Below are 24,636 nucleotides of genomic sequence, written 5' to 3' on the forward strand. Positions count from 1 at the left end.
TGCCCTCACCAAAAGCCACAAGGGAACCACAAGAAACCAAGTTCATATTCTCCTCCAAGAGCTCATGTTGTATTTCAAAGAATTACACAAGATAGGAGCTGTTACTGGAAGTGAAAGCACACTATAATAGACAGGATCATTTGCCTCCAGTTTCACCATCTATAAATGACATGAAAATAGCTATTATTTGACTCTTTCATACAGCTACACGTTTCTGCTGTTATTCAGCAACACGCATGAAAAGGAGAACCATGCTACAAAAGCTCTATGAACAGTCTGTGCAAATAACTTTGCTACTGTTAACAACAGTCCAACTTCACCTTGCTCTGCTGAGCAGGATGCTAATTCAGCCTTGATCTGACTGTAACACACAAGTACATAACCTTTCCTACTCTACTCTTCCACATGAAAACAAGATGCCAGCTTGTATTACACAGGAAGGGGAGGGGCAGTTGCCAGGCTATAATCACAGATTCTTCTGGATCTCAATATAAATGAAGCATTTATTATTTGATTCCCTTAGCTAACAATAAATGCAGTTCTTCTGAAGGCACCTATAGGCTACTACTCCCTTACATGCTGTGTACACAGTGAGAAAAGAGGATTTTGTGAGGAGTGGATATGAAGATGCTAGCACCAAAATTTCTGGCAAGTCCAGAGCTTGTATTTTGTGAACTGTATTCCTCCTCTCTGTATGGCAAATTAACAGCAGTAAAAGATGAAACACACCACCACCTCCTATTCCTACAGTGCAGTATTTCTGGAAATATAATGGCTACTAGGACACAGCACTTTTGATGCACAAATGAAGCTGAAATTATAATTGTCTCTTTACCTTCTTCTGTTAGCTAGTGGTAATGGCAACAATATAAAAGCGAAACAATTACAGAATGTATGAAAACAGGTTTCTAAACACCCATTCCTCTTTCTGATCTCAAGCCATCCTTCTGATCTTATGACAAAACTACTGGGCCACAATACTAATTTATCATTGTATAATGGAAATGAAAAGTCAGGTAATTTACCATATCCTGTAATTTGTTATAAAGTATGAATTTTAAAGAGAGCTGTTTCACAGCTTCTATGAATTTCAGTCTGTGTGTTCAGTTATCTTAAAGTCAGTGCTGTGATGAAAAATTAGACTTTCATGGTATGAAAACTTGAAAAAAAAAAGGCAGATATTTGAATGTAATTTAAAAATTCCCACGACAGAGAGGTCTGGTGATCCATGAAATGTCTAAACTACAGACACAAGCATATTGCATACTCTCACATGAACATGAAAAGGAGGGGGGGTAAATGAAAGTAAACAAACAACATACAAAGATGAGCATATTTTAATCTGGTTATAAATAAAAACCACAAGGGCAACATTGCTCCCCCAAAAGCTAGAAAGCAAATCACAAAAAGTGAAAAGAGTTTAGTGATGACAAAAGATCACAGGAAGGAATGCCAAAGATGGACATGAAAGGAAATTATCTTTTTTCAAATGCAGCATTCTTTTCCAGTCACAGAAGACAGACATTCATTTCATTGCAAGAAGTTTAAATAAAAAACAGGAAGGCACAGCTAAGTGCAACTAAGGGGTTAACGTAAGTTTGGGGAGCAAGATCTCTATCTCCTAAATAGGAACATAGCAATAAAAAATGATTATTATGTTATCTTCTCAATTATGGTCACTTACAAGTGGTAAGCTATGAGAGCAAGCACTGAGGTGACCTTAGTATTAATTAGGAGACAGAGGGCTGAGCTCTCACTCAGTTACAGGAAAATATTCCTTGGCACCAGGATACAACAGGGAAGAAGGGAGAAGATACAGGAATCAGAGAAACAATCCAGCACTGCATTATTTGGCACACCCAAAGAAAGTACCATCTTGAGACACTTGAAGATGTCCCAAAGGCCAGCACTGGGGACCTGAGGCACATGCACACAGAGCCCACTGATACTCAACACAGCTGTAGCTGGGACTAGAGAAACTGTCAGAGCTGTGATGCCAGTGCTGGAACCAGAGCTGTGGGATTTAACAGGAACAGGAAAGCTGTTCACACCACATCCTTCCTTTTACCTTCTCCTACCCCATAGCTCAGTGCCTGAACAGTGCCAGCTCACACCCGTACTTGCCACACGTGCAGATTCCTGGCCACTTCTATCTACAACAGTGGCAAACATAATTTTACCACTTTTTCTTATTGTTTTTTTAACCACAGAGCTGCTTTATCTCCAACTTAGCAGAAGTTCACATGGAGAAGGCTGACTAAACAGACAAGTTGGTAGAGGCATTACTGAGTGGCACAGACCAGGGACCACCAGAGAGAGATGAGCTTGGTAGTAAGCTCTAATTTATTCACAACATGGAAGAATGTGTCAGCAAGGACTCTCAAAGTGAAGCACATTAATTAGTTAAGCCTACTCAAGTTTTGTGGCTATTTTAAAATTAACAGGGTTGAGTAAATTAGGGCAAGCAGACAAAAAGGCCCACAACCTTAAAAGCACATTGTGGGTATGCTGTGAATTGTCTTTGTTGATCTGAATCTAAATGGATTTCAAGGTCTAACAATGAATCAATGAGTTGAATGCTACTTCCTAGATTCCTATCTGTGATTAGGCTATTATAATAACGTGGGATTCAAGGAGTGTCTTGCACTGCATTATTAGACCAGAGCTGGTATTAAAGAACTTTCAAACTGAGATTATGTGAATATTGACTCATCACAGCGCAAACCATAAAGCTGAGTCCTGCTGTTGTCTTTTTTACATCTCCATGTAATCATATGCAAATTAAACCAAGAACAGTAAAAGAAAAATAATAAAGCATGGTGGGCATCAAATTTACTGTTATTTTTTATGGTACATATTTATAGGAGATGGATGAAGTACCTTACAGTTAGCAAGAAATTTGTGATGAGAAGACACAACTTTCACCTCCCAACAATTCAATAATATTTAAAAATAATGTTAACATACCTCCTTCATTGCTCTTTTTTTCTGACTGTGCCACTTGTATCACTTCAGCAGCAGCATCCCTTACTACCAAGTCTTCATTCTGCAGCAGTAGAATCACACATTTCCACAGACCAAGGGTATCAGAGAGTCCTATATTTATTTGTGGAGAAAAATTAGAGTTCTATTTCTTATATGCATTCAAAGAAGTTAGAGAGCTCTGTTTCCACACCTAAACACCAGACATGAAAGGCATTGGCAAATCACTGGGAAAAAGACTGGCAATACAACCAAAGTATTTTCAGGATCTGTGAACCTTATCTAGGTGACAAACTCAGCTTGGTTTAAACAGTGGGCAACAGATAAGAGAATGGGCCTCTCTATCTGGGTTCAACTTTAGCCATGAGTGCTCTCCATTTTCTACAATTTCTAGGAGTGCAGCATTCCTGTTCGGCAGCTTCAAAAATTCTGTGGCTGCAGATTGATCACTGATCAACACACTGATCATGGACTTGCTGCTGCAGTCTGCCTGGAGCAGAGGCTGCCAAACCAAGCTTCCTTCAGGTGCTGCCAGTAGTGCTGGACAGAAGTGCCACTCCCAGCTGGAAAGAGCAAATGACCAAACCTTCCAGGGATCTACCCATCACCTCCTTCTCCCACATCCACCTGTCCCTAGCACTGACCAGCAGGCCCTGCCAGCCTGCCACCCACTCTCTGCTGGAAACAAGTTCAATCCATGTGATGATTACATATTCACAGCTAAGACTAACCAGAGAGAAGTGCCCAAGAGGGAGATGCTGGTGTGGTAACGCCCAAGCAGGCAGACAGCACACACCATCCCAGTGACAATCCACATCTCACAAGCCATGCTTCCCTTACAGACCCTCAGGCCATTTACTGCTGCCACACCATGCATGCCAAGCTCAAGTGACACGTCTGCACTCCTAGGTTTGCTGGGGTATTTTTAAGTTGACTTTTCAGGTCTTGTTGAACATCCTGATTAAAGGAATCCACTGTTAGCTCACTATTAAATGCAGCCAGATGTTAGTACTTTCTGGTGACCACAGACAACACAAGAGTTGTGTTTCATTGCTGATTTTCTTCTACCATGTTTTCAGCAGTCCTAGCCGAGATTTGTATTACAAGGCTAGCCAGACAACTGTATTTCACTGCTTGGCCAAAGTAAATTGCTCTAGGCTTTACTACACAGGCAGAAGAAGCATTCCTGTATTACCTGTAACTTCCCTATGTTGCAATGTCGTGAAGTATAATTATTTCATAAAGAAGTTGCTTTCTTCCTAGCATGACACACTCAATAATGTTATACTGGTACAGCTAGGGCAGAATAATTATTCCCTTACAGATTCAGTTGCCATATTTCCCACCTAAACAAGTTTCTACTGTATCTCCAGAAGCAGTTGGAAGTTGCAAAGGGAATTTGCATAAAGACTTTTTCTGAACCCTCAAGCATCTTGATGAAGAGATGATGTGGTCAACCAGAACTTACAGACCCTCCTTTCACCCTGTATTCACCCTCTTTCTCTTAGGAACATAGTAATGGAAGCTTTTGGGACTGACTACAACTCAATTTCATACAACCACAGTTTCCTTTAACTCCTACTTTTTACTATATGTTGTCAAGCAAGCTGATGCAGAAGAAGGCATGGAAGTCACAGCTGTTTACATGCACACGACCCCTTTAAGGGAATTATTCTAGGTTATATCACTACAACTGATCACCAGCCCATGCCTTTGATTTTTCAAACTCCTCACTGCAGTACTGACAGTTTCACAGTTGTGAAGATCCCCAGATTGACAATCCTAGGTACTATGAAGGGTCAGCTCTGCATCTTTCTCCCCCTGGATGAATGTTCAGAGTAAAGAGCTAATTCAGATGGTTTGGCCACTGAGGCTTTGGGGGTTTATTTTCTGGGCTGCGTGGGGAGCATTTATTTTGGTTTACTTGTCTGTTTTCATTTGTTTTGCTAGGATTTTACACAGGATACAAACTGCTGCTATTTTTTATTTCAGACCTTCACATCTGCCTGACTGGAAAGAATGGAAACCAGCAACTATTTTGACAACATCAAAGAGGAAACTGTTGTCCATCATCTATGGACCACATCCACATAATAACAGAGGAGTAGCACAGCATTTGGGAGTTTTTTACTCCAATACTTCCATTCTCTTAATTTGAAATAAAATTGTAATGATGTCTGTATTATGAAGAGCTTTATCTAGATGGTGAAGGTTAAGATTTCCAGAGCTGAAACTATAAACACTTAATAGTGCCATGTCTACCTCATATAGATTTAGCTCTGGTGAAATTTACCAATACTTCTTAAATGGAACTTGTCAAAATAATAGCTAATTTTCCCCCAAACCACTATCTACAGATTATATGGTATACAGAAATATACTGTTCTTTTCGTATAAGAGATATTTGTATCCAGGCCACATGGATGGACCAAAGCTACTTAAACTAAAAACATTTACATAACTACACTGGAATAAAGGTTATGAAGGAATGGGGTTAGAAGTATCTAAAAATGTCTGTTCTGTTCAGGATGCAAAATATTTTCTTTATCATCTAGTACTACTTATTCTTGCATATCTCCTGTCCCTTTAGTCACAAAATCTCCCCGTTTTCTATTTACAGAAGGCAGAGGGGGAAAAAAAAAAAAGCCAAAAGAAAAACCCCATCTATTCTCCATAACAAAACAGAGTTGCACCTAGCTTTGCCTCCCAGTCACTAATGTACCGTTGAATAAGGCCACGTAGGTTTTGCTTGCTCTCCTTCTTTCTTTGTTTTCTAAAGACACAGTCTAATGTTAACTTAAAACAAAAATCCTTACAGCTGGAAATATAATGTGATCCAATTATTAATCATTCTTATAGTAGAACGCGTCTCATTTCTAGACTGAAGCCCTTCATTTCAACATCCAGCCAGCACAGCTCTGTTACACTCCCAGTGTTAAATTAAACTATGTCCAGCTCACCAACAGAGTACTGCAGAAAGATTCAAATCACAGAACAATTGCAAGCCAGTAATTCTGTACAGCAGTATATAGTGACCTGGAGACATAACAACATCTCATGTGCCCTTTCTGCTGAGTTATTGCCAGAGGCTGGGCACACATGCTTTTTCTACCAGAATTTAAATAAATCTGTATGTTTAGTAATTAAATCCTATTAAAATTTTCAAAAACCTCTGTTTGATGCAATTATATTTTGACTGTGCATACACATATATTTGAAATCATATATTAATGGATTTCATCAAAAAAGATCCAGAAAATTACTTTCAAGCTACTTACCAAGAATGAGCTTCTCACTGCTCAGAAGGAATGATGTTATACTTTTAAGAACTTCAGCAGCTGCTAACAGCATTTCTGTCTCTTGCTCGTCTCCACAAAAATACACTATCAGCTGAACCCATTTTTTCAAGATTTCTTCTGAAATCTGAAGGCACAAGACATGTGAGAAGTATGATGTACCTCTTACCATCACATTGAACTATGGCCTGCCTAAAGGAGATTGCTCATTAGTAAATGCCCAGTTTTTCCAAAGTGGTGAAACCCACGTGAGCGTTTAAAAGTTGGGAAATTTTCTTTTGGTATACACAGGCAAGTCTTTGACTTTGCTCCTTCACAGCAGACTCACCAATGACTACACAAGTCAAAGTATATTTCTGTGTCCTCAGTCCTTCCACACATGCAAGCCAAGGACAAATACGCTGGTCCTTTGCTGAATTTCAGAGTTCCTCTCTGCCCATCTCTGCAGCCTGTCAAGGTCCTTCTGAAGGGCTGCAGAGCCCTCTGAGGTCTCATCCACTCCTCCCAGCCTTGTGCTGCCAGTAACTGCTGAGGAGGAGCCTGCTCCTTCACACAAGTCATTGATGAAGAAGTTAAACAATGCTGGACCCAGTATTGACCCTTGGGACACCACAAGTGACAGGGCTCCAGCTAGACCCTGTGACACTGCTCATGACCCTCTGGGATGTGCCATTCAGCCACTTCTCAACCCACCTCATTAACTGAGGAATAAATGAAACCTCAGTCATACTCTGCCTCACTCTGCTTGGTACAGGGCTATGTACCTGCACTGCACAAAGGGACACAGCCAGAGCAGGTCCTACAGATTCTATAAAGGGTGAAAGCAAAAAATAAGTATCTCCCAAGATGTTACAATGACTCAAATTTCAAGCAGACACGTGGATGGACTATCTAGAAAGACAGAGCTTAACTTTTACCTCATGGAAGAGAAAATCCCTTCCGCAGATGTAAATACTGAATGCAAGACTGAAGAAAGAATTTAGATGTAAAACCGATGTACCTTGTCTCCCCCAAAGCCAAAACCTCTCTCTGTAGGGGTATCTTAGATCTCCCATGATTCATTACGCTTATTAGAGAAAGTTGCTGCACCATTTCTATTCAAGATTTCTACAGTATTTTTCATTAATTCTTCTTTGTTATGTTAACTTTAAGTACTCACACTATGCCTTTAATAAAAGAATATTTATTATCATAATTCATGTTCCTCAGTTCTTGTGTGCAAATCTGATTTTTTTTTTTTAATGAGACATAGTTATTAGCATATAGTAAGAATCCATTCTGCTGCTCATTCTATAAAAAATAATAGCTTTGTAAGGAAAATACTCTTCCTTTTAAAACAGATCATGAGAGTTTTGTTTGTTTAAAAATATCCACTAAGTGGATTTGAAAATATTCTTAAAAACGTCTAGCACTAAGGCTACTTTTGCACTGCTCTACACATACATATGCGACATCACAGACTGACAATTTAAAATCAAAAGAAATATGAGCTGGCTGGGAACTGCACCCAACCACTGGTTCAGTTTCATGCCTACCCACCCAACATGCTCTCCTGTGGGCTCTCCAAAAATCAAGAAACCACAACAAAGCTGCAGTTCAGCAAATGGGCTGGATTCAGAACAAGCATTAAAACACCGCAGGCATTTCTCTTTCTACATTATAGTGACCATTTTGGATGAGCTTAGAAGCTGAAATTACTCTATCAAAATATTTATGTATATGTTTAATTTGAAATTCCTTTGAGAGGGATGTACTGAGATGATATTCACAGCTGTGTCCTTTCAGAACATGGAAACACAAGTTTGGGGCTTGGATTTAAAAAAAGCCATATTAATGCAATCACTAAAATCTCCAGAATTACAAAACTCCATTTCCCTTACCTGCTGATGGTTCTGCAAAAGGTGGATAACCAATTTGGAGGCAAATTTGAGAGCTATGGTTTGACTTTCAGGGCTGAGAAGAAAAGGCAAAGGACATATCAAAAAGACAGTCATTTCTGTCATCATTTTCATCTCTAGAAGAAAACCAGCCAGCTCTTAATTATTTCTGATTATCACCAATGGATATTATTTAAGCTGAGCACTTGAAATTTTTACATTAGAGATCTAGATGTTAGCTAAGTTCTCAGCTGACATGCAAATGAAACATGCCCTTACTTTCACTTCTTTCATGCTTATTTTCTATTTACATACTTCTCATAGAAGAATACATTTTAAAGTGGAACCTGAGTTAAATAACCCAGACATTATTTTAAATTGTGAACAAATGCATCTCTTGAAGCTGGCGCTTAGCTGCAGGATTATCTCTTGTACAGCTGCTAGAAATGCTCCTAGTGCAGAATACACCAGCTTCCAAGCTTCCCTGCTGTCTAGCAGGATCTAAGGATGTGGCTCTTGGCAGCATGGCTTCTGAAGCCTATTCCCACCATGGGGAATGGCAACACCTGAGCAGCAAGGCCTGCTATTTCAGCCACTTCCCTCTAACAGCACCCATCAATGTTATTTTACCAGCAGTATCTTACTTCATCCCAGAAATCACCACTCCCGTCAACATCATTTGAATTTGAACAATTTGGTGCAAACCAAATATGCACAGCTATAAAATGCTGTTCCACATACTATACCCTCTATAGTCAATGCTTTTAACACTGGACTGCAATGTTTACATGGCTTAAAAAACTCTCAGAAACAGGATGTCATACCCTTAGGTGGGACACTGTAAGCCTGTTTGTGCATTCCATTATGAATGCATGGGCACAGCTTCTAATTCAGTAGGATCCACAATCTGGCTCCAGATTTTCAGTGCTTTCTGCTGACTTTACAGTCTGTATAAGGAGTGCAAACCCTAAGGATTAGGATTAACCATTTCTGCCAATCCAACAAGTTAAATGAGATCTGTCATTCTTTCCACAAACCATCTGCCCATAAACCAGGATAGGAGGGATGGCAGATTCAGAGCAAATGAGTGTATGGCTGGATCATTAATACTAATTGTTAATTCTACAGTAAAGTGGACGTTCCCCAATTACCATTCAGGAAGAACTATGCTCACTGGCTGTCATTGAACAGCCAAAGTAACTTCTTGTTTCAGGAACTGTACAACTAGACATTTACAGGATGCTAGTATGACTTGTAGGCCTTTTTAGTAGACCTTTTCTAGATAAAGTTCTTACTTCTCTGAAAAATTCTCATGAACACACTTTATTCAGATAAGCCACACTCTCTTTTCTGAAACACAGATTTTTAAAGGAAAGTGCAGTCCTAAACCAGTATATTAATGTTCAACATTGAAAGTTTTTAAAATGTAAATATTTCAACATGCATGACAGACCATACCTGCTGGAGATATCTGCAAGATTTAAACTCCAGGTTAAGAGCTCATTTGGATTCATTTTTATAGAGCATTCAGTCTTTGGAAGCACATTTCTGAGATCCATATTATAAAGAACTTCCAGCACCTGCAGACACAATTCACACACAAAGAATTTACAGACAGTCTCAACAGGAATGTGCACATTTGAGAGCAATAAAACACTAACTTAAGCTCCACTCCAAGAACAAACGGATTCTCTCTGGACAGTTCTAAGAAAGGAAAGAGGAAGTTCTTGCTTTTACACAAGAACATCTGTTACAAAATTACTGCACAGCTCCTGTTCAGTGTCAAAAAACCCCAACTAGTCACCTACCATTTAAAAAGCATAATGCATGTTTGAAATATATCTTTGAAAATTACAAATGTGATCTAAAAATTAAAAACATTAATTTACTGAAAACATGTCAATAAAAAAGCACCCTCTTACCTTGCAAAAACACTGGGGATTTGTTTCCTTCAGAGCCATTGTGAGAAGAGTGTCTTCCAAATCAATGGGTAAACATAATACACCTCCTCTTCCTTCTGCAATCTGCTTGGAATTTCTTTGTTTCAGGCACAGCAGTATTGCTTCCAATGCCAGCAGACGCACTTCATGGAACTCACAGTGCAGGAGAAGAGCTACTGACAGTGGGGGCTTGGCCATTTCCTTTGCAGCAGCTGAACCACAGCTCTGCATGTCAGGACCTGCAGTCACTGACAGCACTGATATTACAAGTTTGGTGATGCTCTGGAGATACTGTATCAGTCCTGGTACTGCAGATGAGTAGGGAAAACCTGATACCAATTCAGAATCTGAAATGACTCCTTTCATCTCTTCCCAAAAGCCAAGCAACTGCATTCCTGGAATGAGAGTAACACTCAGTAAAGTGAACAAACACATGATGTTACCATATGCTCCAGACTATAAAGTTGACATGTATCAAGTATGCAAAAGGTATCATTAGGTAAATTCAGGCATGAAATGAAAATCAGAGTTCTCCTTCATTTTAAACTGATTCCAAATTATAAAAAAGCTTTGCTAGATATCACATGTATTCCTATTTAAAGCAAAAGACACAAGGACACAAAAGATTTTTGAGAACTATGATTGCTCAACACGTGAGTTGAAAGTTTCAAACAACTTTAAAAATGCTACAGTACCTTGCAGATTGCCTACAATCTTTACCAATTACAGTTGTTTGGTAAGTATTTACTTCAATCAAGCTAGTAATATAATATTGCAAATTGTACAAGCTACCACTTCTACCATTGCAGAAAGCGATTACCACAAATAAATTATTAAATATATGTGGGAAAAAAAGCAGATAGTTAGCTCTAAAATCAGAGACCAGACTGAAAAAAGTGCTGTCTGTCAGACTTCTCAGCTGCAACTTAAATCATGAGAAATTATGACAGAGGACATTCTGGTAACATTGAAAATCTCATGCCTTCGTAGTTTTAGTAAGAAAAAATTGCTATTAAGAAGATGCCCCTCTGAGATAAATAGACCTGTCCTGTGCGTATCAGTCTAAAGAATTTACTCAATTTAAAACCCAAGATACTTATCTTATTCATTTTGAACAGTTAACATGGCTAAGAAAACAAAGGAGCTGCACTGTAACCACTCTTAGGCATCAGCACAGGAACTGTGACATTTCACCATTTACACTGGTGCAACCTTGTCCACATGGCCCAGCACAGCCTGAGAACCTTCTTTAGTGCTTGGCCACCTCCTGGAGCGAACAAAGAGGCCACTGCCATCTGTGATACCAGAGGGTTTCAGGCTTTAGCAGAGCTGGCAATGTAGACACAAAATGAAAGAAAAAAAGTCATCAATGGCCCTATTTCACATCACACAGACTGAAATATTCACGTGCCTTGAGTTCAACCTTCTCCATCATCAGCAGGAATAAACAATTTTATGATATTGAAACCATTTTGCCGAGTTTGGTGTCTGTATAGCTTGTACTGCAAGAAAATTAACATGCTATACTCCACAAAATTCAAATGCAAGTAGAGGAAAATCACAAAAGAACAGAGAACAGTGTCACTAGTGCTAGGGATGTTGGAATTTTAGGATTTTAAGGGTAAAATGCACTAAAAGCAAATACCAAGATTAAACAAACTTACATTTCTTCAGTATCTGCAAGAAAACAATTTCCATGTAACTTTGCTATTTATAATTAAACACTGAGCACTGCTAAAAGCCTGTCCAAATAGTCCTACTGAATTCCTGAATTTGACATGAAGCCACAGCACAAATATAGATTCATTTTGTTGCCCATGAAGACATTTCCCTAAGCCTTCTATTTACAGTTAAATATCCTGCCCTTTCATATCCAGATTCTTCTAAAACCATCTTAATTTGTTTGACATTTACACAGAAAGTTGACATGGTTGTACACTGTCTAGCACATAAGACAGAACCATTTCTGAGTAATTCTGGACACACTTCAAAGAAATGCAGTATTTGTACAAAATTCTCAGACATATCGCCCGACTGCTAGCTCTGTCATTCACATTTTCGCTACAGTTTCTGTTCTGAAGGGACTTGATGCAGGCAGAGGAACTCCAGTGTCAGTGCAAAGCCATCTCACAGCATTATCCTCTACATGACACAGCTGACTTCCATCTCGTAGCAATGCAAACTTGTATCTTTTATTTGCTACATTTCTAAACCCCCTCCAAACACACTGCTTTTACACACTGGCATCACAGCCTGAAGTAGCATTAATGCCCGTGTCACACGACACGTATTCAACTGCCAGAATTCCTTAATTTCTGAACTGTCTGGTTGCCTTGGAGAGGGATTAGGCCTTCGTCTCAGTTATTACACAGCCTGAGTCCACAGACAGCAGTTTAACAACAGAAATAATCCCAGGCAGCCGAAAGAAAAAGGTTCAAGGTCAAACACCTCAGTTCAAGAAGAGAAACAGCTTCAGTTTCAGAGCGGTGCACCCGCCCAGGTTCCTGCCTGCTCCCCTCCTCAGCTGCCCTCAGCAACACACACAGCAACTGGCTCGGCTCTGCAAACCAAGGGTGTATTTGTAAGAATACTGCAAGAGAAATGCTTTCATCTCCTGTCCACCTTGCTTTACACTGAGGTAAGCTACATGCAAGCAGTAATGGGAAAGCTGGCAGGATGGAAGGGTCAAAGCTCCAGAGCAGGGAAAGGGAGAGTTGTATTAAATGCACACAGAGAAATACAGAGAAAGAGCAAGAGAGGGAGAAAAAAATTAGGGGAAAGGGGGAGGGTGTCTTCCATTTTGTTGTTGTAAATGCTGCCAACTTTGCCAGAGCCTGCAACTCAACATCAGAGAGAGTGGTGACCCTGCCATGGACTCCAGGAGCTGGCCATGCACTGACCTTCCAACTCAGCAAACTTCCATTTGTATTTTGCAAGGCCAGCACAAGTTATCTTTATGTCCTTATGTTCTTGTTTTCCCCTTTCTCTGAAGGGGAAAACTTGCATACAAAAAACATAGCGGAGCTACTCACTCCCAGAACTACTAGCTTACAGACTGTGATGTAAGAGTACCACACATCCTCTTTTTCTGTACATATCAAATACTTCTGCTTTGTAAGCCTTCTGGATGATTTCTTTTTTTTTCCCATGCAATTGTGAAAGACTGGACACTGTGGCTCACCTATATTACAGAAAGTCTTTTTAATACTGGATGTGTCAATGGCAAGGCCGCCAGCAAAATAAGACTGACTGAATATTTGCTTAGCCTCAGCACACCAGAAAGCAAATCCTTCTGCATTCATCTTGTGCTCCACATGCTCTCCAACACTCTTTTTTCACACAAATATGTATAAAAGGAAAGAATGCCCATGTCTTATTACAATGCAGTGGAAATATTCCTGCTTTCAACTTCATCACTAAGAAGTCTTTCCAGGCTTTCATGTAAATGTTTTCTCATCTGCTTAGCTTTAAGTAAACTCTTTCCTTTGGCTTACATCAAAATATCCAACTAAACCAGAAAACCACACTGGTTCCCAAAGTAAATGTCAGCCTGTGTTGTTAAGATACAGTAACAACATACTTTTATTTACAAACAAACATCACTGTACAGTTTGAATGACCAGCTGCTGCAAGAAGGGAAAACAAATATTGGCTGACCAAAGAAGGGTCCTGGCAAACAGCAGTCTCTCCAGGATGCTGACAGATGCAAAAGAGCCCTCAAGAATTAAGTGGATTTAATTTTATTTTTTCCCCCTTTAAGGATTGCTTCACTTGTGGGACAGGAAGAATTTCAGCCTGCTTCTAGTACAGGAGACATCTTACACAACCATTTGGTTCTCTTCAACACCCGACACAAACATCCTCAGTCCCCCACACTGACATAGGCACACATCATCCATGTCACAAACTAGGTTTGACGGGCTCATGTTCTGCCATGTGTACGAAGTAAAATGGTCTTTCACTATCTGAAAATAAAGAGGAAAGGAACAGGAGCAGAATGAATTAGCAGACTGGATGAATCTCCAGTTATAAACCTCCTCAAAATTTAGCAGCTTCCAAACCTGCACCCTGCCTTTCTTCTGTTCTTCCCTGCAGTGGCAGGCAGGATCTATTCATTCTGTTCCCAAAGTACATACAGAAAAATGTCCCTGCTCAGGGAGTAACAAACCATCAGCTGATGGACTTCTCAGCTGCTATTTCATCTCAGAGGCACTACAGTCTGTTCAAAAGTGAGAGAAGTAATCTGAATTCCTTCCATGTTTAAATCTTAACTTGCTCCACCTCCTTGCAGAGTTGGTACATTTCTGTAGGATTTGGTAATTTCACAATGATCATTTAGCTGCTGCCAAGTGGACAACTCTTCTGATCATCAGGCGTTACAGTGTGAGGGGCTTCCTTCTGTACATGTGATTAGTATAGCTCTAAATATTTGTATCTAGATAAATACTGAGATTAAATCCTGTATGCAGGCCCTCCAGCATCAAAACCATCTTCCATGTTCCCTCCAGAGGCTCCAGAAAAAAAGAACAAAGCAGCAGAAATGGGGGGAAGTTACTACCAGCATCAGAAAACTTACTGACACTGCAAGGGCAGACAAAAATTGCAAGAGTAGCAATAAAATGCTGCTGTGCCTGCATTGTATTGTTATGGGAGGGGGCTCTGAGCATCAAAAATCTGGATATTCATCATTATTCAACAAGACCTGCAAGAAAGCACAATTGTTTATGAACTGAGGCTAAAATCCACTCTCTAACTACCATCCACAGACATCTGAACAGATCATATGAATAGGGAGTAGGCTGAGAGGTAATCAGTGCCAAGAAGAGATTTTCCTAGACAAATACTAAGGAAAAGTATTTTCTTTTGTATTTTTCCTTTTTATTGAAAGTGGATTAGGCAAAGTCACTGCTAAATGGAAATAAAACCACAAAGAGAACAGAAAAGTCAATTTCATTACACAGCCATACTAAGGTGGCTGTTGATGATCATAAAAAGCCCATATTTTAAGCAGGATGTTTTCTTTTAAAGACATCTGCAACTTCTTCAACATCAGAGACTAGGCATGAGAACTCCCAATACAATTGAAATCTACAAACATGACTGATTACCAGAATCCACGCATAATTTATTGTTGAGGACATAAGCATCCCATTGCATTTTGTACAGCTTAAGGGAAAATTCCCAAAGGAAAAAAGAAGGGGGAAAATTATATCCCATTATATCTGGACACTGAAACAGCTATGTTTCTTACAGATATTTTTTTCTTACAGCTTCTCCTTGGCCTAGCACTGACTTTTCCAGTAAGAATACATTCACATAAAATCATAAAACCCCATGGAGACAGTGCAAGTCAGTCAGTGGTACATGCTGGAATCTAAAGAGAACCTGATTTTGAAAGGACGAGCAGTCTCTGTCTTCAGGTGGGGACAGAATTTTAACTGCTAACATTAATGAGCATGCCTGATTCCACTTTCCCCTAGTGTCACTTATTTCATGGAACAACTTTCCATACTCCCTGCTCCACACAGCATTCCAACAGTATTGTGCCTACCCTCCACAACCCTCCTCTCATCACTGTCTCTGCCATCATTCTAAAAACACTTTTACTTTCCTCCTCCTCCCCCTGTGTCAGAAGTTCTGCCTCCAACGTTTCTCTGACAGCTGTTGGTGTTGCAATATCCATCTCCTTTCTACAAAAATGTATTCTTTTCAGCCTTGGCCCATTTTGTTCTTCTGCCTCACACTAACTTTTGGTCAGTTTTTGGACCATCCTAAACATCCCTGGTTTGTTCTGCCACTGGCATTTTACTGTCCAGGCAACTCCCTGTGTGTCTTGGACTTCCAACAATGCCACCCTCAACTTCTTCATTCTCCTGTCTGCATTGAATTAGAACACTAAGTGCCTAAAAATATTTCCTTTCAACTCGTCTAATTTAATGTTAGTAGGCACAGCACATTTGCATAATCCTGTAAATGTTTTAAATCTTTACATTCCTTAACTCAAAATAAAAACTTTTACCCAGTGCCACAGTCAATATACCAGCAAACTCTATATAATTTCTGATATAACAAAAAAAAAAAAAAAAAAACTGCCTTCAATTTGTTAAGAGTAAATTTAAGTATAATCTAATTAGACCAAATAACCAAAACACACATTAACAAGCTCTCAGTGTTTTTATTCAAATAATTCTTTGGCCACACTTCTTAAGGATCTAGATAAAGGAAATTAAAGTATGGCTAAAATAATCAACCTAGTTATCCCTGTCAGATTTTTATAATTCAAAAACCTTCCGTTTGTAAGTTAGCCTGCAGGAAAAACTTGGCTACCATGTGCCTTCTTTCCAAAATCAGAAAATATTAGGAACTATGATACAGAAAACAATGTGACCACAGCCTTCAAATGCTATTTAAAAGACCTACAAATCATGTGATTCAGGCAAACATTTAAGAGATTCCTATGTAAAGAACAATTTGTGCTTGCATTGCAAAGCACTGAAAAGCATAAGTTTGATAACCCATATTATTTCTATCAATGTATTTTATAACTTCCAATTAAAAAGGACAAATATAAAGGAATGGTATTTGCTCTGTATGTTACTTAAAGCAGTATTTTGTTGTATTTGAGGACAAAACCAGCAGACAGTTGCAATAATACATCATGTTTCTGATCACATACACACACATGTATAGCGCACAGTATTTTTTGCAACCATTTCTTTAGTTCATAAGCAGAATTTAAGAACCTCAACCAACATTTACAGAAGGTTTAGGTACTTGGAAGAGAACAAGAAAATGGGATTATGTTTTTGCAAAACTCAAGGAAAGAAAATAAGTAAGAGTAGAATACTGGCTACTCCATTTTGGTATCAAAACAATCTTTCTATGAAGAGGATTAATCATATAAATACTAAGGAACTGTTCCCACAGTTAACCACAACACTGAAGTTTGGTTAATTTCAAGAACTTTTATAAATTCTACCACCTCAAATAGAGAAAGGAAAAATGCTTAGTTAGATTACAAGTGGGATCTTTTCCTAAATCACAGATTTATCTTATTTGACATCTTGTTTAAATATTTTCTCCTTCCCACCAAACTTGAATTTTGAAGACACTATACTTGACAACAGGCCAAACCAGCCAGCAGATTGACAGCATATATACAGGATAAAGCAACAATTTGGCACGATTCTCTTTAGCAACACTTTCTTTCATCTTTTCTGTCTTCTGTTCTACATCCTACTTCACTGACACTGACAGAGCTCTATCAACAAGTGCCATTTTTTGGAACACAACCCTGGCCAAAATGTGCTTCTATTCGTCAAGTACATTACAGAGAGTTGCATCCGTTTTTCCCCTCATGAAATAACAAAATATTACAAGAAAACTTTTTCAAGATGTGAGCAAGAAGGAAAATGTGACCACTCTGTCTTGTGGCATTCTTCATCTGTTAGAGAGACAGAGCATCCCAGAACTGAGCTTTCACTGCAATTCAACACTCTGGCTCCTGCCTTAGCAGCACTGCACATCACAGTAATTTTTTGCTTCAAACACCAATTTTCAGGAGATTTGAAGGCAGGAATGTCTGTGACAGGTCCTCTCAGAAGTTCATATATTCAACAGAGGAATCTTATTTAGTGAAACAGTGTATCACACCAGAATCCTGTACTCCACCACTTGCAAAGCCCATCTCTCAGTGCACAGGAAAGCTTGTAACCTGACATGCACACATCGATCTGGAGCTCTACAGACCTCTGATTCTAACTCCTCCTGATCAAAACTTGTGAATTTGCAAATAATCATATACACACCTAAAGTTGAACATGTTCTCACCTGGACTCTAGGTCATTTTCCCCACCCCAATATGCCTACAAATGCTACTTTATTCCTCTGTAATATCTGAAGCAGGGTAGAATTGCCAGAATATCCTCTGCAGGAGGACTGCTTTGTTCTCCCATGAGAATGAAAAGGCCCTAGACATCTGTGGTTTCTGATCTATAAAAACAGTTAATGTGGAGAAAATATATCAAAGAGATCTGCAAAAACAAATTCCCTGGACATTAATAACTATTAATAGTGACATTAGACATGAGCTCATTAAATAATCCTATACCTGGTAAGAACTTTCTTTACTCTCAATAAAGGTTAAAATAGTATTTCTATATTTTAACTATTTTTTTCCTTTTTTTAGAGGCTAGCTTCCAGCCACACTTAATAACAGAATAAAAATACTTTTAAGTTTATATAGTCTTGGCATTATGTATTCTCAGCATATCTGAAAGCCCTCAGACACATCAGGAGCTGAGAAAAAAGTTCTAGATTTTGCCTATCACCTCAATGAAAGAAAACAGTCTTTTCCCACTGACATGAATCAGGGAGCACTTCCACCCAGTGCAGCAATGGGTGGAAGTGCTGCCTATGGGGTTTGGGTTGTTTGGTTTTGTTTAAGATAAATAATCATCATTTAATCAGCAGTAAATTTTTAGCTGGACAAGATGCTTTTGGTATCTATTACTCCCTGCCTTCCTTAGCCAACATTTTAAAGATGACTTTCTTGAATTTGCAAAGTAAATTCTCTAAGGGCTATCCTGCACTTTAAGAGACAGATTTTATTAATTCAAAACAACAAATCACTTACAGAAAATAATCATAATGTAGGAAAGGCCTAGGCAGAGCTGTACTCTGAAAACCTCTTTGTAATTGTAGCCTCTTTAGACAGGCATAATCAATTAGAAGTGGTCTGATTTTAACCAGTTGCAGGCTCATTACATTGCATTCCCATTTCTGTTGATGAAAATCAGTTTCAGGCTGTGGCCTGGAACTCATATACAGCACTTCCTGGGGCCTCTTAGATAAACACATCAAGAAACAGTTTTATTTGGATTTGTCCCTCACCCTTTATTCATTGAAACAACTTTACAAATCAAGATTAGAACAGAGGAAAATTGGCTCATAACCAGAGATATATACATATGAGTAAAATATTTAATCTCAGAAAAGTATAATGCTTCAATTAATAATCATATCTTTAAAACATTTAAATGGGAGACTCATTCAGTTCAAACTGGTGAGTTTAGTCTTTCTCTTACTGTGTCATGGGACACTCAGTTTCTATTTAATATAAACACATAACTCCTTCCTTTCAGAAGGGCTTCTTGCCTATGATACATAAAATTGTTCCCAGTGAATCTTTAGGTTTTCAAAACAGTACTTCCAGCATAAGTGTTTACTCTCTGTACACACAGACTGAAATATGTAATTTTAAACCTATGTAGGAATGAAACTTTTACACAAAACAATACTAATGAACTATACCAGAGCAGAAAGAATCTGCAAAAATAATTGTTTTCCTTCTGCAGAAATTGTACCTTACAGCACCCAGGTTTGGTACCGTCCACATGAGCTTTGGAAAATAAATTAATTCACTATAGTTGGTAATCCAAACACAGCATGGTGCAGTCCCGCAAGCTCAAAGGGCTATTCACAAATCAGGGGCATTAAAAAAAGGAAAGGAGTTTCCTGGTGTGGAGAGGTCCATAAAAGTCTTTGCAAATGTGCAGCAATTGTTTAAAAACCAGAACAGACAAAAAAACCCCAAGGATAACTGAAATAGGAAAGAGACTGATAAAGGAAATGCAATGCCCACTAAGTAAGCAAAACCAGGAGCCCTCCCCTGGAGTACTGGCTGTTCCTTCCTAAAAAAAAAAACAAAAATAGAGCTGAAGGGCAAGTGACAAGAATAATCAGAAGATGAAAAAAACCTTCACATGAAGAGAATACAGAAAAACGAGGATGATTCATACCACAAAGGAACTGAACAGTGGTAGAGGGTCATGTTAAAAAAAGTGTAAAAATTAATATTCCCAAAAGGATCTCTCTTTTAAAAAGCAGTATTCAAAGTAAGAGGGTGATGAGCCCAAATATGGTTGAAGGAGGCTTTGGTGGTTGCTTTTGTTTATTTTGTAGTTGTAATACACAGCTAGAGTTTTTAATGTACTGCAAAAGATTATCACTAAGGCAAATGGCTTATGAGGATTTAAAAAGCTTTATTCTGTAGTAATAAAAAATTAAGAAAAAATATATTTTAATTTTAAAATTATTGTTGGTAGGTATAGCTTAGCCACAGAAAAAACAGTAAAGAGCCAGGAAAAAAAATTATTCCTAGAGACATGTTATATTGAAACTGCTTTAGATAAGGTGGTGCGTTCCACCCTACAGAGCATGTGGCCCTTGCCTAGTCATGTGTGCCTGTCCTTCTGTTGTAAGGGCTAGTTCTGCAACAGCCTGTCTGAAGAAGTGAATTTCAGACATGTTCATCACCAATTTGCTTTCCTAACAACTATCCCTATTTGAACTGTACAATCACAAGAAATCATACCAATAGCAACTTTTAGAATTAGAATGTCACTACATAAACTAAAGGTCTAGGCAAAAAAAGCAAAAGGAATTGATTTTAAAATTAACAGCGCCCACAACATGAATCTCTGAAATAAAGAATGGTTCCAGTGAATTAAATGCAGTGTTAAGAATTTTAATGAAATTACAGAAGTATTCATTAATTGCCTTTCTGGACTGACAAAGTAATTTATTACTCACTTCTTCATAAGAAACAAACAAAACAAATCCACAAGGAAGTACTTAGAGCTGACTGAAAGCTGCCTACACACTGGCACACGTTAAAGGGTGTCCTTTCCTCCATACCTTTGTTTTTCCTATTGTTCACAGCTTGTTTTGTACTGTTGCTATCTATAATCTACATTAAAACCATTGATAGTTCTCACTGGTCCTTCAAAAAATTCCCATTGATAAAGAATAAAAATAAAAAAAGAAACTGAAAGAAGCTCTCAGGGCTGTTTCTTAAAAACTTCTAAACATTAGAAAACATTTTCCCTGAAACTATTTCAGGTGTCTCATGAAGGAACATTTCTGTGGCTTTCTGGAAAGGTTAAAGTCGCAATAGTCCAGGATGTGGATTTTGGTTTAAAAAACCATTTTGGAACATGGAGAGGATCTTTTTTGTTGCTAGCCATTCTAGGACTAGGAATACTGCAAGATCACTTCAAGCCTTGACATGGCACTCAGTTTTCTCCTCAAGAAAACCTAGGACTAGCTCTTGAGAAGCAGAATAAAGGGCCTTCTTCTACGAAGCATCAGGATTCCAGAAATCAGTAGATACCTTGAGCACAAGTAATACACTGTTGTTTCTCCAGATTCAACTTTCTTCCAGAGCTCAGAAATAGAAACAAATATTAAATCCGATGTACAAAACAGTATATTGACTTACCTTGCTTTTGAAACTTCTCCAGGTGAGTACTCAACAGCACAAGGACATCAACATAGGCAGCTCTGGTCACAAAACAAGGATTTAGCCTAAAAAAAAAAAAAAAAAAATCATGTTTTTAAATCTTAAATCCTTATAATCTTATGCTAAGAAACAGCAGAAAAGAAGCTAGTTTGGCATGTCTGTTTTAATTAATGAAGATAAACTACTGGTCAAATGAGAATGCATATATAAAATCATTAGACCAAGTTATCTAGGCTTCACTTCCTGGTCCATTCTGAGGGACAGTCTCTCTTGCAGAATGGCAACACCTTCCTCCTCCAGCCATTCCACTGAATGGCAGTTGCTACATTTCATTATTACTGAATGAACCAGCTCCTTGTAGCACCTAATGGGTCTTTCTGTTTATAGATAATGCATGTAACTAAATGCATCAAAAAAAGAAGTCTTGAGTTCTTACTCTTACAGCTCATAAAAGAGAAACTTCCCTTGCAACGTACCTGCTACATCTTTTTAATGGCCACAGCTCTCTCACTGTTTTGATGAAGACCAGAGGTGTTAATGCTTATAAAAATAGTTATTTTTGTTCCCAGACAAGAATATTCGGAATTTTGTATATAAAATGGAAATTGGTAATAAGCCACTTTCTGCTCTACCTTTTCAATTTGCAAGTGAGAAACATCTATTTTCTCTCCAATTAAAAAAAAAAACAAAATTAGATTAACAATTTCATTTTTCTTTGTATTACTATCACTGAAACATACTTAGCCATTAAACCTTTTTTAAAAATATAACTTAAAATATGAACAACAGGAAATCTAGTTCAAAACACAGAAATTATTCTGAAGAGCCCAATGGGACTTGTACTAAAACAAAACCTTTCAGAATCAAGCAGCACAAGCTTGAAGTATGACTAATTCTGTTCAGTATTTCATTTTTATTTTATCTGGCACATTCTTTGTATGCTTATCTTAATGTTTGAAACTCTTTCAGAAATTGTTAATTAAAAATGTTCCAACAAATATTCTGAGCTCTAACATCTTTCAAATTCAAGAAAAAAAGGCCTTTTCAAGTAAGATATGTGATCACAACATAAAAATGAAAGGTTTGAGGTTCTTACATAGTTTGGCTGCTATATTTGCCTATGGAGAGTAAGCATATGAACCTAGTAGAAAAGAGAACTTTAACCAGAAATATTGCTCTCACCTTCAGTAATAAACTCTGCAAGAAGCTTAAAATACTTATGCTTTCTTTTATGACCTACAATATTAGGCATCCACATAACTCACAGCAGAGTATGTGCTACCAGGATCTCTCTTCAAAAGATTTTTTTTCTCCTTTTTCATAAAAAAGAGACTTTTTGGACACTTTCTTACTAGGTTCATACCTCCCCAAACTTCTTCATGCATGCCTCCTACCACTTGCCTTAAAGCTCAAGAGCTACAAGCTGCCTGCTGAGAAGATGCACATCAACAAGAACCAAAGCCTTAAGAAGCCAAAGAAATTTTAATATGGCCTATTTTTGGAGAGTCGTATTAGGCAGACTTAATTTCTATCCACCCTGGCTAAGCAAAGATCCTTCCTGTATCTTGGGCATCCAGTTGCTGCCTAAGTTGTTCTTCACAAATGAGTATGAAAACACAACCAAGGAATACTCACAGAGTTGGGAGTTTAACCCATGAGAAAACAGAGGGACTGGCGAGTCAAAGGCTCAGAAGAAAAACAAACCACAAGAGGTCTTTCACAAATGGATGAAAGCAGCCACAACAATTTCCAGCCAATATGAGGAACCTAATGAGTCTATTGCAGTAAGCTCCCTCAAAAAAATGGAAGACTCACTTATCATTCCATGTTTTCAGTGGAAAGAACATTTCCGACATACAAACTGTGCCCTGGGCAAAACATGGCTGATGCAACTTTTACTGAAGAAAGGGCAACACTGGCATGTTTTTCATTCTGGTCCACCTTTTAAGCACTTACCGCTTCATTTTAAGTATGTGCATATGCATGTTTTGATTTTGAAATTAGACTTTTCCAGCATAAAACATGCCAAACGTTTGTCCTTGGCTGTTTCTGTTGCTCTGGTGATGCTAGTGAATTCTCATTCATATGTGCCAGACAGACACAACAGGAAATTCAGTTTTCCAAAACCAAGAAACTTCAGTGTTGTTCAGACTGTAGCAGAAAGCTCATATCTTGAAGACAATCAAACTGATTTACGTAACAGATCTGACAGCCAAAAATCACAGTGCTGAACATTTCAAATGATGCACTGCACAGTATTTAACATGACCTGTTCGTGCAGAACTTCAGCAACACGAGTAGGAACAGTACAAAATGTTTCCTTTTTAACACCAATACTAATAAAGTGGTGTTCTCATAAACAAGATTTGAGGAAATCTGTCTCCAAACAAGAAAGTCACAGCAGTAGCAAAAGGTGGGAGTTCCAGACATCTGGAACAGCATCCCTTTTTTCTGTCCAAAACCCATTTCATTCCAACCTGGTTATTAATGGAAATAAATACATCATATGCTCACGCACACAACAAACTGTACATGACTCTGAACAAGGTAGACCTAGAGATGATTCGGACTCTCATATTTAAGGCTATATCCACGCAGAAACATTAAACAGCTATCAAAACAATATTCATACTATTACATATCTATACTAACAGGAGGCTAGTGATGCCAGGGCAGAGATCCATACCTGATTAAAGCAATGCTTTGTCTATGCTAGCCAGTATAGTGTAACAACAGCACAAGTGGAAGTCAAAGAGTTGGCACCAAAGACCCAACAGCCATCTGACATACTGTGTCCAGATGCCTTAAACCATTATTTTCAGAAGTTCAATTTGTTGCTTTGTGTTTGGATATAGAGCTTATAGCCAGCCTGCTCCTGGAATCTTACTGCACTTAGAAGCTTGCCCACACTTTCTAGTACTCCTTCATAATGCTCTCACTTGACTGTCCAGGTGGAAATAAAAATCAGGTCACAGGCAACTGCTGCATTAAGTTTCACTAACAACTAACACTGCAGAATGTTTCAACACCTCTGACCAAAGAGAAGTCAAAGGCTGTTTGCCCTGAGTAACATGGAAGTCAAGCACTGTCACAGACTGGACCTACCAGGCAATGGGAAGGAAGATTCCTGTGACAGGCAGGAACAGAAAGGATTATTACTTCAGATTACTACTTAGAACAAGATGCAGAAAAAACCTATTTCTAATTTTATCAACGAGAACTAAATGATGATGGAAGGA

The 24,636-nt window shown here is 38.4% G+C and overlaps 1 protein-coding gene across 2 annotated transcripts in view; it reads right to left on the reverse strand.

Moving 5' to 3' along the window:
• THADA (THADA armadillo repeat containing) overlaps nt 1-24,636 on the reverse strand; it is a 151,757-nt gene that overhangs the window by 24,619 nt on the left and 102,502 nt on the right. For both annotated transcript variants that reach the window (XM_021526433.2, XM_021526432.3), the window contains exons 31-36: nt 21,377-21,462; nt 10,078-10,490; nt 9,614-9,735; nt 8,159-8,231; nt 6,261-6,405; nt 2,968-3,096 (exon numbers count right to left, since the gene is read on the reverse strand). In XM_021526433.2, the coding sequence (XP_021382108.2) occupies nt 2,968-3,096; nt 6,261-6,405; nt 8,159-8,231; nt 9,614-9,735; nt 10,078-10,490; nt 21,377-21,462 (968 nt within the window). The remainder of the gene's footprint in view (nt 1-2,967; nt 3,097-6,260; nt 6,406-8,158; nt 8,232-9,613; nt 9,736-10,077; nt 10,491-21,376; nt 21,463-24,636) is intronic.

Source organism: Lonchura striata, chromosome 3 (assembly GCF_046129695.1).
Source record: "Lonchura striata isolate bLonStr1 chromosome 3, bLonStr1.mat, whole genome shotgun sequence".
Classification (NCBI taxonomy): Eukaryota; Metazoa; Chordata; class Aves; order Passeriformes; family Estrildidae; genus Lonchura; species Lonchura striata.